General features: G+C 31.0%; 1 protein-coding gene across 1 annotated transcript; it reads left to right on the top strand.

Moving 5' to 3' along the window:
* Positions 1–14,333: 14,333 nt before the first annotated feature.
* On the top strand, positions 14,334–16,311 carry LOC134689562 (uncharacterized). Its single transcript, XM_063549531.1, has 3 exons — positions 14,334–14,412; positions 14,987–15,062; positions 15,785–16,311. Exons 1-3 carry the CDS (start codon positions 14,379–14,381, stop codon positions 16,272–16,274), a joined length of 600 nt encoding a protein of 199 aa, XP_063405601.1. The 5' UTR covers positions 14,334–14,378; the 3' UTR covers positions 16,275–16,311.
* Positions 16,312–17,109: the final 798 nt, after the last annotated feature.

Here is a 17,109-nt window from a genome sequence, read left to right on the forward strand (position 1 = left end):
TACTTTATACAAAGGTTCTTAACCTGTTCATCTTTTCATGTTTTAATTACTACGATTATTCTATCAAATTAATTTGAAGATTTACACCTGATGTACTAAAATTAATTTCAATAAATACTCCAAAAAAACTCGTCCGATTAAGTTTTACTGAACAACTGATATAATTATAGTTTTTGACAAATAGCCGATCGAACGTTTATTTCTTTTCCTGTAATTATTATTTATGCTGCTAAATGCTATACATTTCTGTAATACTACATTCCAGATCGCAAAAAAAATATGTCTAGCGTGTAGATGAAGAGATATACACATCTTTTAATTACGACTTGTGCTGAACAGCTGCTTTTATTTCAAACACTCACATGTTCATGTTTAGGATTACTCACTTATACGTGTGTGCACTGATAAATATTGATGTAGTATGTTTGTTGTGTTTGATAACAGCGCCACCTGTAATAAATCACAAATAGCGAAATCTAATGATGAAATTCATTGTATTGCAGCCACGGTATGTCAATGCTATATGTAATGCGCACACTGTTATATCATTCATCAAATAGTGCGTGCGTAATCTGTTATTACATTTACATATAAATTTAAAATCATGAATAGAAATTGTTTGAAAGCCTAAGTGTTACCTTGTGAGGATTAATGATTATTACCGATAACTAAAATGATACAAAAACAGAATTAAGCTTCGGCACTTTACTGCGATTCATAAGGACATCAAACATGAATAACTCTAAATATGGTTGGTTGACCAATTATCTTTATATCTACGTGAGGTTTGGGGTTTATTTCGAACAAACAAGGCCTTTATAACATTTTACATCAGCAATAAATCAGAAAAAAAGGAATCTTAAAAAACTAGTATATTAGTAGGCGAACAATTTATTTTCAAGTACAAAATGTGTTCCCAGTATAATGAGAGACTTGTATAAAAGTAACACTATATCAGACAGTGAATGGCTTCTTTGCTTATTTGGCAATATCTCTCTACATATAAATCTATTTTTGAATCTATTTTGAAAATGGCCCAATTAAACTGTATTACAAGCACTGACGGCCTACCCGGATTGCTATAAATACACCACACAAAATGAATTCATCGATCAAATATGCAACTTCTTGTTCGATTGGATGCATGAAACGGAAGGCTGTTTTAGATAATATGATCAAACGGTTGAAAACTTTTTTTTCATTTGCTATAATCATTGATAATGTAAGGGTTACTCAAGTATATATTGTATTTCATAATTTTTATTTCATGGAGTTATTATTCAACCGTTACTTTTCTGCGTGATGATTAAATATATTTCTATTTTTTTTTCTTTTTTGGTTGTAAAAATCAGAACTTGTTTAATAATAATCATTGGAACAATCATATACCAGATACCAACTTCATTTTAACAATTAGCAAACCTCCTACAGTATCATCAGCAATAAAAGGCACCGTTATTACAAAAAAAATATTTAAAAGACAGACACCAAAATATTGACATAGTTCTCTCTTTATGTAAATTTTATCACTAAATGTCTTTCTTGATTCCGTGATGTTGGATTGCAGCCGATTTGACACAGTTTTTCCTTTTCTTTTTTTTTTTTTTTTTTTTTTTTTTTAACTTTTTCCATTTATTAGAAAATGTTATAGCACTTTGAAACCTAGATATCGTTGTGTTAATGTAAACAGTTTGTACTTTTTTTTCTCAAGATAAAGATGTTTAAAATTTCATCATTAAATATTTATATTAATTCTTTAATGTATTGTTAATAAAATTGAGAAAGGAAATGGGGAATGTGTCAAAGCGACAAATCCGACCATAGACATGATAGAGCCGACAGCCACCAATGGGTCTTCAATGTAGCGAAAAACTCACACACCCGTAGGTTTCCTTCAGCTGGCCCCTTAAAAATATGTATACTAGTACAGTGATAATGGACGTCATACTAAACTCCGAATTATACACAAAAAACTAAAATAAAAAATCATACAAGACTAACAAAGGCCAGAGGCTCCTGACTTGGGACAGGCGCAAAATTGCGGCGGGGTTAAACATGTTTATGAGAACTCAACCCTCCCCCTATACCTTTAACCAATGTAGAAAAGTGAACGCATTACAATAACGAGTTTAGTATTTAATATTTTTCCATTTCTAAGCTTCGTATTTGTTTTTTAGTATGTGGATTTTATTTGAAAGGAGCAAAGACTGGCGTCCAGAATATGACCCAGCACACAGTAAATTGAATAATGTAAAAATGAGACAACTGTTCGGCTAAAGACGTCAAACGCTTTTTGTCATAAATTACCCGACAAATTTAACAAAAGATAGGGTATATCAAGGTAGCGACTGACGTCTGACTAATTAGATGAATGGGGTTGAATATTAAAATACTACTTTTTGATAAATATTCCTGAAGTAATTAACATAGAGAAGTTAGTTTTTACTTTTTCCAGTATTATATATTTGTTCCACCCTAACCGTATTATATTGGCATAAAATGTTACATTTCATCGGACTCCTCACTTCCTAGTAAAATAAGCAGATGTGACAATAGATTAGACTACATGTAATATATCAATCTTGAAGGGGTATTACAATGCTCCTATATTATTAAATCTAAAGCTTGTAAACTATGTCCAAATCGTGTTGATCCATTGAATTTTCTCAAAAGGGATTCTTGAAAGAACGTTGTCGATGATGTATAACTATAACCATCATTTAGAATGTATGATAAACACATTTCAAGAAAGACTTCAGTAAAACAAAATGCGTCACAAATGTAAATCGTCGCTTCTGAATGCTTGCAAAAGTATTCATCTTAATAACAATCCCCCAATAAATTATCTGCATAGAATATACTATATTTTAGTAAATATGTTAATAAAATATCAACAGACACATAGGTTTGTTTTTAATTTTTTTCTGACAATGCATACGTTAAAATTGTCGCAGTGTGACCGACATTCATTAAAACTGAATTGATAGAGTTGAACGGCATACGGGTACGTCAATAAGATAGCAACCCAAAAGGTCTCTTAGGTTAAATATGGTTTTGTAGAATATCACAGGTGACTATACAAGATAAAACTAGACTTTAACTAACTTAGCATTTAAACATCGGGATTTTTTATATCATCAACTATTGAAATAACACAGATCTGCAATTTATGGATATAGCAAATAGATTTCTATATGTAAGGTAGTGCATCTAGGGACGTGTTCACATTGACATAAACTCACACATACACTAAACATAATTACGTTCCCATTGATAAAACTCAATGTTGACATGTAGTTGAAATCATGTTTTGTCTACATGCAATCCATAGTCGATGTTAGCCTTGTGTAGATTAAGTGAACATAAAAAATGGGCATTCAGAACTTTCATTTTCCCACGTATATTTGAAAAAGAAACGATTTTTATATAAAATTGATACTTATAACACTTATTAATAAAGTTATTTACAGAAATATTTTTCTAAACTTGATATATGTATTTGTTATAAAAACACTTTACTTAGCCTTATTAACCCCTTATCAAGACTCATCAATCATCATTGCCGAACACATAATTTATTTGAAAAAGTCTTCCCGAATCGACTGGACGTACACACTGACAGAAATATTTGCCACTGGTCTTTTCTCAATCAACGATTCACTCATAAATGTATTACTGAAAAAGGCTGAGGTGAATTGATTGTTTGTGCAGTACCGTAGATCCGTTAAAATACAATTAGAAATGAAAAAAAAACATTATCCCACTCTTTCCAAAAACTCCTTGGAGAAAAAATACCATTTGAAACAAACAGTAGTGATCCTTAACATCGCAATTGATTTTCTTCGTCTATAAGCACACTGATGCAGCCTACGTTTTTAATGCGTAATCGAGACATCCTTAAACTCCTGCAAATCCTTCCAAAATGACTTTCTTAAAGGAGCAGCCACTTTACTTTAAAAAAAGGGGGGTCTGAGTTCTGAGTTCTCGCGCGAAAGTTTATATTTAGTTTTTTTCGATGGTACCAATCCACTATTTAACACTATAATGTATGGGGAAACTTTGGATTCAGAATATTTGTTCATTCTAATCATTTGTGTGACCCGATTTTTTTTTATATTTAATCAAATTGTGGGAAAATCCATCCCCCTCTTTTTATTTTAAGTCAAATGGTCGTTCCCTAACTACTAGAAAAGTACAGTAGACATGTTTACAATTATTTTAATGTAATGTACACTGGTTTCACATTAAAGTTGTTCACATCTATACACATAGTTTATTACCTGTACATAAGATTTGTTCACACTTGTAAACTATATGTCATTTAAATGTCCATTACGTAGAACCGAATGCAAACTTTTCTAGCAGTTAGGGAACGACCATTTGACTTCAAAAAGGGAGGGGAAGAGGGAATGGATTTTTCCTTGAAAAATATTCTGATCCCTAATTTGATAAAAACAAAATTCTGATCATACAGATGATTAAAAAAATTATTCTGAATTCAGAGCTTCCCCATACATTAAAGAGTTAAATATTGAAAAAAACAGTTGGTTGCTAGCATCGAAAAAACCTGAATAAAAACGTTCGCACGAAAAAAATCTCATTCAGACCCCCCCCCCTTTTTTTTTTGAAGTTATGAAGCTCTTTTATGAAAGCCATTTTGATGATTTGCAGTAGTTTAAAGATACTAAAGATGCCTCAATTACGCATTCTGTTTGTTTCTTCTTCTATTGTTGTTTTTTTTTCTCCAAGGAGTATTTGGCAAGGAGGATGTTATGTGGTTTTTTTTTTATATTTCTACGTGTATTTAACGGATCTGAGATACTAGACAAAGAAAACAATTTACCTCGCACTTTTTTTAGTAATGCTTTTATGAGTGAATCGTTGTTGGAGTAAAGACCAGTGGCAAATATTTCTGTGTACGTCCAGTCGATTCAAGAAGAACTTTTCAAATGAATTATTTGTTCGAAAATGATGATGCTTTGAGTCTTGATAAGGGGTTAATAAAGCTACGTTAAGTGTTTTTATAACAAATAGATATATCAAGTTTATACAAATATTTCTGTTAAGAACTTTATTGACAATTGTTATAAATATCAATTTTATTTAAATATCGTTTCTTCCTTAAATGTACATGGTAAAATTAATGTTCTAAATGCCTAGTTTAGTGTACACTTAACCTACACAAGGCCTACATTGACTATCGACTGAATGTAGACAAAACATGATTTAAACTATATCAATGGGAACGTATTATGTTTAGTTTATGTGTGAGTTACACGAACACAACACCGAGTTTAGTTCAATGAGAAGACGGCCTTATATTGTCTTTCATACATAGATAGGTTCATTTAGATTAGAGACCAAACTGCATTCAACAGCAACACACAGTGAGGTTTATTTTATGGAATTGTGTAAAATTGTTTAAATGAAAAGGTATATAATATTTGCTCTTCTATATTCAACCCTGAGAATGCTTTGACTACTATAAGATTTTAACCCTGTACGTGAAACAAGTACGGGGCATTGTATGCTACGTCATTGTAATGGATAAACTATCCTTACAATATAGTGTAACGCATACCGCTGACAGTTGTTGATTTTTTTTCTCGACCGAATGATGCCCTAATCAAAAGTATGGTCTGTTGACGTCCAGTATTTGTTTGTTATGCGTATTGCAATTCCTGATTTTGTCTGCTCCAATGAACCTCCCTCTCCAACCTGATTGCATTTAATTCCCTTTATGAAGACAGTTGAACTTTCAATAGAATACATTGAACAAAGTCAAGTCAGTATTGAAATTAACTAAACTATTCAAAAATCAAAAATTAAAAAAAATTCTAAAACAATCAAATGAATTACATAGTGCCCATGCCGTATAAAATTAACTCTCCGAAATAAGTTGTTTGATACGGGTATACGTATGACAAGTATGTATATACCCGCTGGGTATACAGTATATTGACCATTTTTATGAAGTAATGTGGTTCAAAAACTATTGTCATTGGAGATAGCTTTGAATGCATGAATGATTTCACAACTGACTTACAATAATCAAAAAGTTGTCAATTTGATCATTTATAAAAGTGTAAATAATGTTACAGTTAAAGGTACATTTGTGATAACTAAGATTGCTGTGACGGTTGTGTCCTTTTTGTAACAATCTTCTAAATAGCCAACGGTAATTTTTTTTTACAAATGTTCCAACCTATCCCGCACTGTAAGACATTTTGTATCAGTGACTTTTAAATCTGAATGACTATATCATTTTTTTTAAAGTTGCGACACTGAAGCTATTACTATATAATAGTTGCAGCAAACAAATCTAAACCGTAACAAAGTTCGGCGTTGAAGCAGATTATTTATGACTGCTTCAAAGTTTTTGCGTTGGGAAAGTTTTTACATAAATGTTACAACTTTTCAAATGATTTCAACAGTCGCATTAAGACTCTGTGATAACATTTCCGGTGTTTAAAGACTAGTAGTTTATTTATGACTGTTTCAACTATTTTATCGTTGTTGCAGTCGATTTGTGTGTAAGGTAATTTTTTAAAAAGTTGGAACAGTTTCAAAATAACTACAACAGTGACTTTTGACAATTGTTTAAACTTTTACAAATATCATCAGTCGTAGAACGAATGTTACTGGCACATATGTATGGCAGTGATTTCTTCGTCCATTAGTGCATATATATCATTAAAACGTTTAATCCCGCTGCAAATGTTTACACCTGTCCTAAATCAGGAATCTGATGTACATTAGTTGTCGTTTGTTTATGTAATTTATACGTGTTTCTCGTTTCTTGTTTTTTATATAGATTATACCGTTGGTTTTCCCGTTTGTATGGTTTTACACTAGTAATTTTGGGACCCTTTATAGCTTATTGTTCGGTGTGAGCCAAGGCTCCGTGTTGAAGGCCGTATATTGACCTATAATGGTTTACTTTTATGAATTGTTATTTGGAATGAGAGTTGTCTCATTTGCACTCACACCACATCTTCTCCCTATATCTATAAATGTATTGACTTTACAAATACATTGAAATATCGATATATATCTTTTAAACGAACCAATTTTAGTAAAAGTAAGGGTAATTGATTCCAAAGGCAATGTATGTATTTGAATAGAAGAAATATCAAAATCAACAAATTGGTCACTATTTCCTAAAAAAGTAGAAAATAATATTAACAGTGTCTGTTGTTTGATTTGTTTTTCTTATATAAGTATCATTAAATGTATGGTTTATTCTAGCAAATAGTGTCCAATATGGTCAAGTATATCATACAGTACCTATGACCTGGCAGGCTGCCTCTGATAAATGTGACACTAATAGATTAGAGTTTGAAGAAGATGTGCTGACAAATATTGACGTGCTGAAAGAAAAGGAATTTTGGCTTGGCATGGCCATTTACCGTGTATCTACACCTTGGATTGAAATTTTGGGTAGGTCGCTTTGGATCCAGAATTAACAAATCATGTTAAATTCAAAGATTATTTACCGAGTTTCGTCAGAAACTGTAATTCATAACAGTACAAAATCAAGTCGCCTATTAAAGGTGTCTTCTGATTGTTGTTGTTTCATATACTCAAAATAAAAAAAAGTATCCTTAAGTTGTGAATAAAGTACTTGCCCAGTTTCGGCCATCTTGTTATTTGCCTATAATTTTGGACTCATTTTATTTAAAAAAATGCGAAATCGATATCATTTTGAATTATTTATTTGAAGCAACAATCATAGATTGTTTATGTTGTAATGTTCGATTTTTTATGTTGTTCTCCTTTTTAAGTTCACTGTTTTTCATACAGGTTGCTTCGCAGTACCAGACAGATTAGATATTAAGAAAAGTCCTTCAATTGTGTTATGTCAGAAACAGTGTGAATCATATCAGTTCTTTGGTTACAGTGTAAGTATTGACTTTCTATTTTGAGTGTTCGTTTTTTTAAATAAAATTGTGAAACCTTTGTCATTGGCGTTGCACACACTTAATTATTCGTGTATTTTGTATTAAAATGCCGTATGATCTTTTATGACATACAGCCACCAATGTGTGAGGGAACTTTGGCATTACTTTTCATCTACTAGTTGTAAAAGAGTGGTGTGCTTTTATGTTCTAATGGTGAGTTTTTAAGTGGTGGTTGAGATTTGATTCTACTATTTAACCATTGTTCTTTAATTACGTGTTTGCTTTGTGGTTGTCTAATATATGAATCCCTATATTAGACATATATTAATGTCAAAAGACGGAAAATAAACCAGAATGAAATCGATTCATTTGAACACTCAGAAAATGCAAGATTAATCGTCCCTAGCTTCCATCAACTTTTCTTTATCGTTTCAAATGTCTTTCTATGAGCATGATGTAAAACGTAGTTATATTGCTGATCAGTCCATCTTAATCTTGATTGATATACGAACAGTGAGTTTTCGTGGGGTTTGTGTTGCTTAATAAATTGTTTTTGTTTTTATTTAATGTGTCATATTCTGTTGTTTTGTCTAATTTTCTTTTCTTTTTTAGTCATGGCGTTGACAGTTTATTTTCGACTTATGAGTTTGTATATCCCTTTGTTATCATTCGCAATTTTTTCATCTTCTAGACCTAACCTTATAATTGCTAGACCAATAATATGAAAGACAAGTTAAGGAATAGTATGTTTCAATTTAATCGATCGCAGTTAAATATATGTTGATATAAACTCAGCATGAACAATTGTTTGTAAATCCTGAAGAACTATGTATAATGATATGCTTTATTTACAAAGTACATGCAAATAGATAACTCATATTTAATCACTTAAGTTTTTTCACTTTTTCGTCCTATAAGGTTTGTGAAGCTTTGTTGTATATTCGCTTTTTACAATGATATGTTCTCATTTCAGTTTTAAGACTGATCTTTCTTGTCCCGACTGGTATATATTTCATATTAAACAGTTTTATTTTCACTATGTATCTTTTATTCAACTTTGATTATAGCTTTCCATTTCAGAATTTATAGTTATCTTAAATTTTTAAAATTTAATTGATTGTAATCTGAAAAGATATTTCTGGTTCCTATATAAAAACAATAATGTATTACCCTTATAGGAATCGACATCAAAGTGTTCTTGTCTACGAGATAAAGGTAGATCATACAGTATAAAGAATTGTATAGAACAAAATAATTCAAAATATTTCTTCGTTTATAAAGGTAAGAATAATTTATTGTAAACTTCACTTATTACAAAATAAATCATTTAGATATAAAAGTGTTACATATAAATGTATGAAGGAAAATATTATATTATCTTTACTTTGCACTTGAGTTCTACTTACAGTTGTGAAATATGATCCCAATTCGATAAATCCAGCCATATACTCGCATCATCCTTGATTTGTTGACCCATATGGTTTTATCTACTGTTTTGTATTTTTTTTAATTAATTGCCTACACAGAAGATATGAAAACGGGAAATAAAGTTGCCAATGAGACCACAATTCAAAAGAAATCCAATCACGTAAATTTAAGCAGTGTAATCTAACAGTGTATGAGTATCTAGATGTTAGTTGTTCTTTAATTCATGATATTGCTTTAATGCATGTAAATTTTAACACATTTAGTATTCAGATCGAACGTTTCTGGCAACGACAATGATAAATGTACAACTCTATACTGTTCTGGTGGCAAATCTGAATTAACAGCAGTAAACTGTAATGAAACAAGTTTTGGAACGAATAGTATATGTAGTAAGTGTTAATTTTTATGTAATATGTAATTGGATTACCTATATTGAATACATTTGAATGTGACAGTGTGTTTTTAACTTTTTTAAGCTATGTGTAGTGACCCCTTCAGATTAAATTGGTATTTCATTTTTTATTTATTTTGATGTGTTCCTTCCTGAGTATCAAAGTATTCTTTTCACTATAGATATACGATGATGTGGTACGAGTGCCAATGACAAAACTCTCCATCCGAGTCACAATTTGTAAAAGTAAACCATTATAGGTCAAAATTTGGTTATGAACACTGAGTAGTGGCTCACACCGAACCTCTATCTATAAAGGTCCCCAAAATGACTTGTGTCAAATAATTCAAACGGGAAAACTAGCTGCCTAATTAATATGATTAATCCAACAAGAAACAGTTATGAACCACATCAACAATCGACAACTACTAAACATCAGATTTAGGACTCCGGACAGGTGAAAACAAATGCATATTTTAGGCCACCATGAAAAAAGTTGAAAAATCTGTATTTAACGGCGATAACTGATATGAGGAGACAATTAATTTTATGATTTTAGCAATGTGACTTTTTCTATATATTTTTTTCTGGCTGATTATATCTCAACTGGTAATAATGAGTTTAGAGGATATATTTTTTTAGTGTAAAAAAAACGAAAAAAACCGGATGTTGTGAGATGGCAATTAATCACACTCGGCATTTAGGTAAGGTACACTTTAAAAACACCTGCATGAATTTACGTCTCAATCATATTCTTCTGAATACAGTATATTCATTTATCAACAGTATGCTAAATCTGATTGTACCATATCTGAACCTAAATATAAACACTTAATAAATTATGTAAGTCTGAAGCAGCTTTTTTCTAGATAAACATTCATCGTTTATGTTCAGACCTTGACATTCGAAAGCCAGGGTGAGTTAATACGCTACAACTTTAAGAGCAATATGACTTAAAGAGGCTTAAACATTTTAGCAAAATTCAATTTAGGTCAATTTTGCCTTATGAGTTGGAAACGTATTTCTGGAATTGTGAGCCTGGCATTTTGTAAAACAATTATACACTCTCTAACTGGTTACTACGGATGACCTTGAAGGCAAACAGTCCATAAACAGCAGCATTGAACTTGTAAATTCAATAAACACTTTTTACATTTTGTGCATATTTATCGCTTTTATGGATACATACCTTTTATTTATATCATGTTTCAAGACATCTGGTTTTTATTTCATGTTCCATCACTATTTTATTCATTTCTTTCAAGATAACGGGTCCGCAGCCGGTTGGGGTCTATCATATTCAGCTGCCAAACAAAGCTGCATGGGTATTTATCAGCTTTTACTTTCACCTGAAATTTACTGTCAATTAAATGGTCATCAAAACCAAGCGGTGCCCATGTGGTCGAATGTTTTTCGAGCGGACACCGACGCTAAGCTGACACAAGGTAAATAGAGAAATACTAAAAGATATGTAAATTTTATGTAAACCAATTGGTTGTTTAAATTTATTTGATGTAGGTGAGATCACATTTCACACACTTGTGTCTGTTGTGACGAATTTTTCTTTTTTTTTAGATTTGTTTTCAACTCGTGTAAGTCGCGAAATAAATCACTTCTTTTTTTCGATTTTGGAATTTTTGGGATAAAGTTACCGGAAAAGTGCTGCATTATCGAGAATATTATCTACGATAAAGCTCTGACTCTACACATCTTTTGTAGGATTTTTTTCAAAACTTTCAGGAAAGCTTTCTATGTTTTAGCTCGCCCTCTTTAATAAGCTTGGTGGTTTTAAAATGTTGCAAAGCTGATATTTAACAATTGTAATATAAAACAGCAATCTTTATCTGACCTGTTACGATCTGCTTACCAATTCATATCAATAGTTATCTCTCCCATTGTTTCATGCGGATTGTATTATGAAGTCTTTTCTATTTTATGTGCTTATATATTTTTCTTATTCTTTTTTTTTGTCGTCTTTTTTTTTTGTTTTTGTCATGTTGTGGTTAGTTATTTTCCATCTGTGAGTTTTCATATTTCTTATTGTATCCTTCTCTTTTTCTTTGGACAGGAATATTTGTTTAGAACATGTGTAGATTATGCCATTGTATGGTATCGAGTTAATTGCGTCAGCCAATTAAAGGTTAAAAGTTTGAAGATTACAGATGTATCATTTGGGCTTTACAAGTGAATACAGACAATGCATTGTGTTTTTCATTACCAAATTTGAAAAGTTATCTTGGAAACAAAGCTTTCGTAGTAGCAACGGAACTCATTTGTACAATGCGCTACATTCGTATGTAAAAACTTATATTGTAATACATATTCATAATTTGGAATACGTTTAAGGTACGTGTTTGAGGAGAGTGATCATTGGATTCTATGTAGGGAACGATTGCATCAACAAACAAAAAGAGACATATTATAGGAAACAGTAATTGCATTTACAAGTTTCTTTGATTTGTAATTAATCCAAACAGTATATGTAAAACCATTATACCATTTTCAGGCGAAGCGGGAAACAAAGAACCGCTTTACTGCCTAGCAGGCTCGTTTAAGGGGGAAAATGGCAAAAAAGAACTTGTTATAACCAGAAGATTTTGCAATAAGCAGTTAGACTATTTTGTGTGCAGAACAGGTATATAAATCACTTCTTAAATACATGCAGATCTTACTTTTATATTAAGCGTAAGGCAACAATAATATACCGATGGTCATGAGTCATAAATCGATTTAAAACATATATTCAATCTATACTTGATTAAAAACACTTTTTGATTACACTTTGTAGAAAAATATATGCTAAACCACTAATTATATATATAAATCAGCTACAGCCGAGGTGTAATATCTATACGAGAATACTTTCATTTTTTTTCTGATAATAGTAGCATAGTCTTCATTTCCCCCTGTCCATATCGTAATAGTAACTTAGTGCATGACAACCTCTGTTAAAGCTAAGACACTTCTCATTAAATGTGATCGGAAAACCATATCAAGGTATTCTTTTTAAAAGTACCACACAGATCACTTCGTTTTAATGGTTTACAGTGTAGACGTTCAATTACATACACATGCAAATATGGCATTTTTCTATTGAAATTAATTGTGCTCCATTATTGTTTAGGTACAGTTCATTCAGTAACTTCAAATGAAAGTTTAGTTGCTGTACCAATTCCAGAGAAGATTTCAGGCACGACACATTCATCTCATGTTCAAGATAGCAAGCATGGTATCTATGATGTTAATTTTTACAAAAGTATCGTGTTTTGTTTGTTACTTGATCTTTTTAGAACGGGATGTTTTACCGATCCAATATGTATTTCTATTTGAATAATATTGGGTAAATAAAGTGTACCAGGCATAGTATGCAAAATATATTATCAAACCGATATGACAACGATAGCATAACTTCATTTATTTTTCTGAGCACGTTAAAAAACACGGAATTCAAGTTTCATTTTAAAATTTTAACTATAAATTGAACTCTCTTATGTCAACTATTTCGTATAAAAATCAAAAAAAATACTGTAAAGTCTTCGGTGTATTTGTTGATTGAATCAGTTTGATTTACATTGTATCACTGATTTTGATTTTTCTTGACAATATTGTCAATGCTTTTCATCGTTTACCATGTTTACGAAAAAACACAATATAAGTTGAATATTTAGTCGATTTATAAATAGAGTCATTCTAATTGGCTTATAGAGTGTTCACACATAAAAAGTGTTGATATTATTGTAAAATCGGTAAGATTTTGTGAAATGATTTTAAAATAGATCTTCAGATTTGTTAACAAACTTCGTCTTATTTAACCGCCGGTTGAGTTTACCTAATCACAATATTTTCAAAGAGAACTTTTAGCAGTCTACTGATCTTTGAAGATGTTATGCTATTTTTGTATCAAATTTAATTTCAACAAACGCATATAAACACATTGTTTGTAATTGAACCATTAAATGTTAAAAACTGCAAATGGAAGAAAATTTCAGTCTAACTATTACCTTGTTATTTGTATATGGAAACAAATAATGCAACTGACTAAAAATAAGAATTATGAACTTTCCCTATGAAACATCAACTATTTATAACTCCTGAATCAATTTATAATGGGTTGAGTTCAGGATTTAGTATTTTGTTTTAAACAAAAATTGGCGAACGACGTTCCTGAAATAGTCTTCTTCTATAATATTTCCCCCGATTTTCAACATCTTTCAATCCAAAAAAAATAATGATCTGTAATAGAACAGTCTTTCAAAATTTTAAGTGATTGACAATAGACACAAATTCAAGAAATCTCGTAATTAGGAAACACAAGCAATCGTGAGTACTATTTTTTTATCCGCATTTTACAATTTCTTTTATGTATTTCCAATTTTTCAGATGAAAATAGAAGAGCTCTAAATGAAAGGCAGCTATTTATATTTAACAAGTTCAACATTAAAAATCATATTAACACAGCACTATGTGAAACAAATGTTAAAAACCCTAAAATGTGCAAATATTTTTATGAACGCATTATTTTAAACAAACTAAAGCATGCAGTAAATATCTTATAGTTGCATATACAGTTATTGCATTGAATAACAATGTATTCGCTATTTTCTTAAGGTGCAGCCACTTCTACTACTCAAAACCAAATCATAATTGCAACACAGGAAATGAAGGAAGATTCAAGCGGTAGTTTTAATATAGGTACATGGATTTTTTAAAACTGAGTTTTTATCAGCTTCTAAGCATGATTGTGTCCTTCAACGTTTTGAAGAAAATGTATACATGTTATAACAGAAAAACGACAAACGAAGGGCTAACCAAACTCATTAGTCGAACACGAGATGACAATGTCATTGCAAAAAGAAAGGCACTTGTGCACAAAACATAGAATAAAACAATGAATGCCGAGCAAAACCCATCAAAATCAGTTGCTATATACAAAAAGTACGATTGGTAAACTATCTTTACGTGCTTATTACAGTTGATCAGCTATAGTACTCAGGTTTTATTTGCAACTCAACGAACGAAACTTCATTTTTACAAATAATCATTGAGCATTACTTATTACTATAATAGAAAAACAAACTGTATCAACCCCTCTCAGAAGTGAGACTTGTATTCCTTATCCTTTATAAGGCAATGTGCTATGATTGTCAATAGGACAAAGTTTATATGAACACTAAGTCTTTTTCTTCTAAATGTTGTTTTTGTATCGAATAAAAGTTGAATATATATTATTCACATCTGTATCATATGTGTTGTCTGTATTTATTAGATCCTGTCATTGGTGGCATTGTAGCTGCGGTAATACTTATAACTGTTTTGCTTGTGGTGATTTCATGCAAAATAAGGTCAGAATAAATGTGTGCTCTGTGATAGAAAGTGTTTTAATTTTCGTGTGCAATTTGTATCACACCATAAATCGAAATTTTATAGTGAGAAATACATCCATTTTTGTTTTACTTCACCGCTATGATAATTATCACGGAATTAGCTTGCATGTTTGTCTATCATATACATTTTTACTATCGACCTGCACCATTTTTTTGAACCGCTGTGGATTGGAGTACTGGTCGGGAATACATTTATAAAAAGATTTCTGAAATGACCGGAGTTTACTTTTTACATAATATTTTAAGAGTTGATGAACACTGTAGCAGTTCAATTTAAACCTTTCCTTGAAGAAATTGTCAGAGTTTCTTGATCTTTTGTACAAAGACTCTTGTGGAATTCGTCAATACTTGGGGCATAGATCGTACTTTTTCCTTAGTCAGTGTATAAGTTAGTCATACATTTATAATGCGTACGCTTTTTAATGTTTATTATACTTAATTCCAATGTATGTTACCATTTACTTAAAAGTACATACAAAGAGCTAGGATACATCATGTACCCTTGTATCTTGTGTTCAAGTCTCTAGGGTTTTTATTCCTAAAAATTAAAATTCCAAACAATAACGCAGCTCGGGAAGTACAATTTGGAATTTCCTACTTTTCCTATTTATCTCTGATATATTAAGTATCTCTAAGACACTTTTTGCAAAGATATAAACAGATTTAAATGATGTTTTCAGTTCATGTGGATTTTTCAAAACGACTAGTATGGATAAACAAGAAGTCTCATTTTCAACAGCAGTTAGTGAACATTCACAAAATTCAGAAGTGCGAACAAGTGAGATAACGACCTCTAACGAATCATATGGCTTATCTCCAAACAACTCAACCAACGTGTATGCAGTCGTAAACAAAATTAAAAAGAACGAAATCCAAACAACCGAGGACACTTATATTGAGACATCATTCGGAGAATATGATCGATTAAACGGGGTATCGAAACGGAGAACAGATGCAAAGGAAAATTTATATAACAGTCATGCAGGTATTCGTAACGAAAATGACCCAACATACGACAGTTCCAACCATGGAGGAAGAACACTCCAATTTGATAACGATGTGTATGATCATACAGACACATTATTAACGGACGGTAGTGACTACGGTTATTCGTCGACACTCAAATCAGAAGCTAGAAATGAAAATGATATATACGATAAGGCTGTCTAGCGGCAACATTTAATATCCCAAAAAGGATTTTGGTAATGCAATTCTTTGGAATATAAACATAATAATCCTATACTTTTTGATCAAGGTTATTAATTGTAATAATTTTCCATATTTATTTCTTAACCAAGCATACAACTGGCGGTCATATTAACTACATTTACTAAGCATCGTCATCATAACTATGTTTGAGGTATTTTGATCAAGAAATGTAATAATCATTATTTTCCTTCGTGGAAAAAAATATCTATACAAAAGATATTTCTAGAAAAATTATAAAAGATAATACTCCAGCGGTCTAATATGTCTAATGAATCTATCCGTTTTATCCATTTGTATTTCACCAATAATAGAAGGCACATATTATTAGATGTATAGTTATTACAGTTTGTAGAAAATTCATTCAAAACTTATCATAATTCAATAATCATGTTAAACAATACCTGTAATGAATAATAGGATTGCTCTCCGTTACCTACAAGTTACTATGCAAAATTCTAACAAATTATCATTTTTGAGAATATATAATTATGGCAAACATAGCTTTTTTTACCTCTGTAGTATATTTAAATGTAAGTCCTTGGTTTTATTTTTATCTGTGAACTTATTGTGTCACCATGCAAAGAAAAAATGATATAACGTGCATATAGTGTAGAATATAAAAAAAAAGCCAGGCATTCTATGAGCGTCACTAAAATTGCGCTACCCAGACAGCAAAGATAAAGTGTCAAAAGTAGTATAAATTTGAAAATGATGATCTTAAAAAATCAATCCCCGATAGACCAACAGAAAAACGACGTGAAACATATAGAAATGATTTGCGGACAACTGCAATGAT

Source organism: Mytilus trossulus, chromosome 11, assembly GCF_036588685.1.
Source record: "Mytilus trossulus isolate FHL-02 chromosome 11, PNRI_Mtr1.1.1.hap1, whole genome shotgun sequence".
Lineage (NCBI taxonomy): Eukaryota > Metazoa > Mollusca > Bivalvia > Mytilida > Mytilidae > Mytilus > Mytilus trossulus.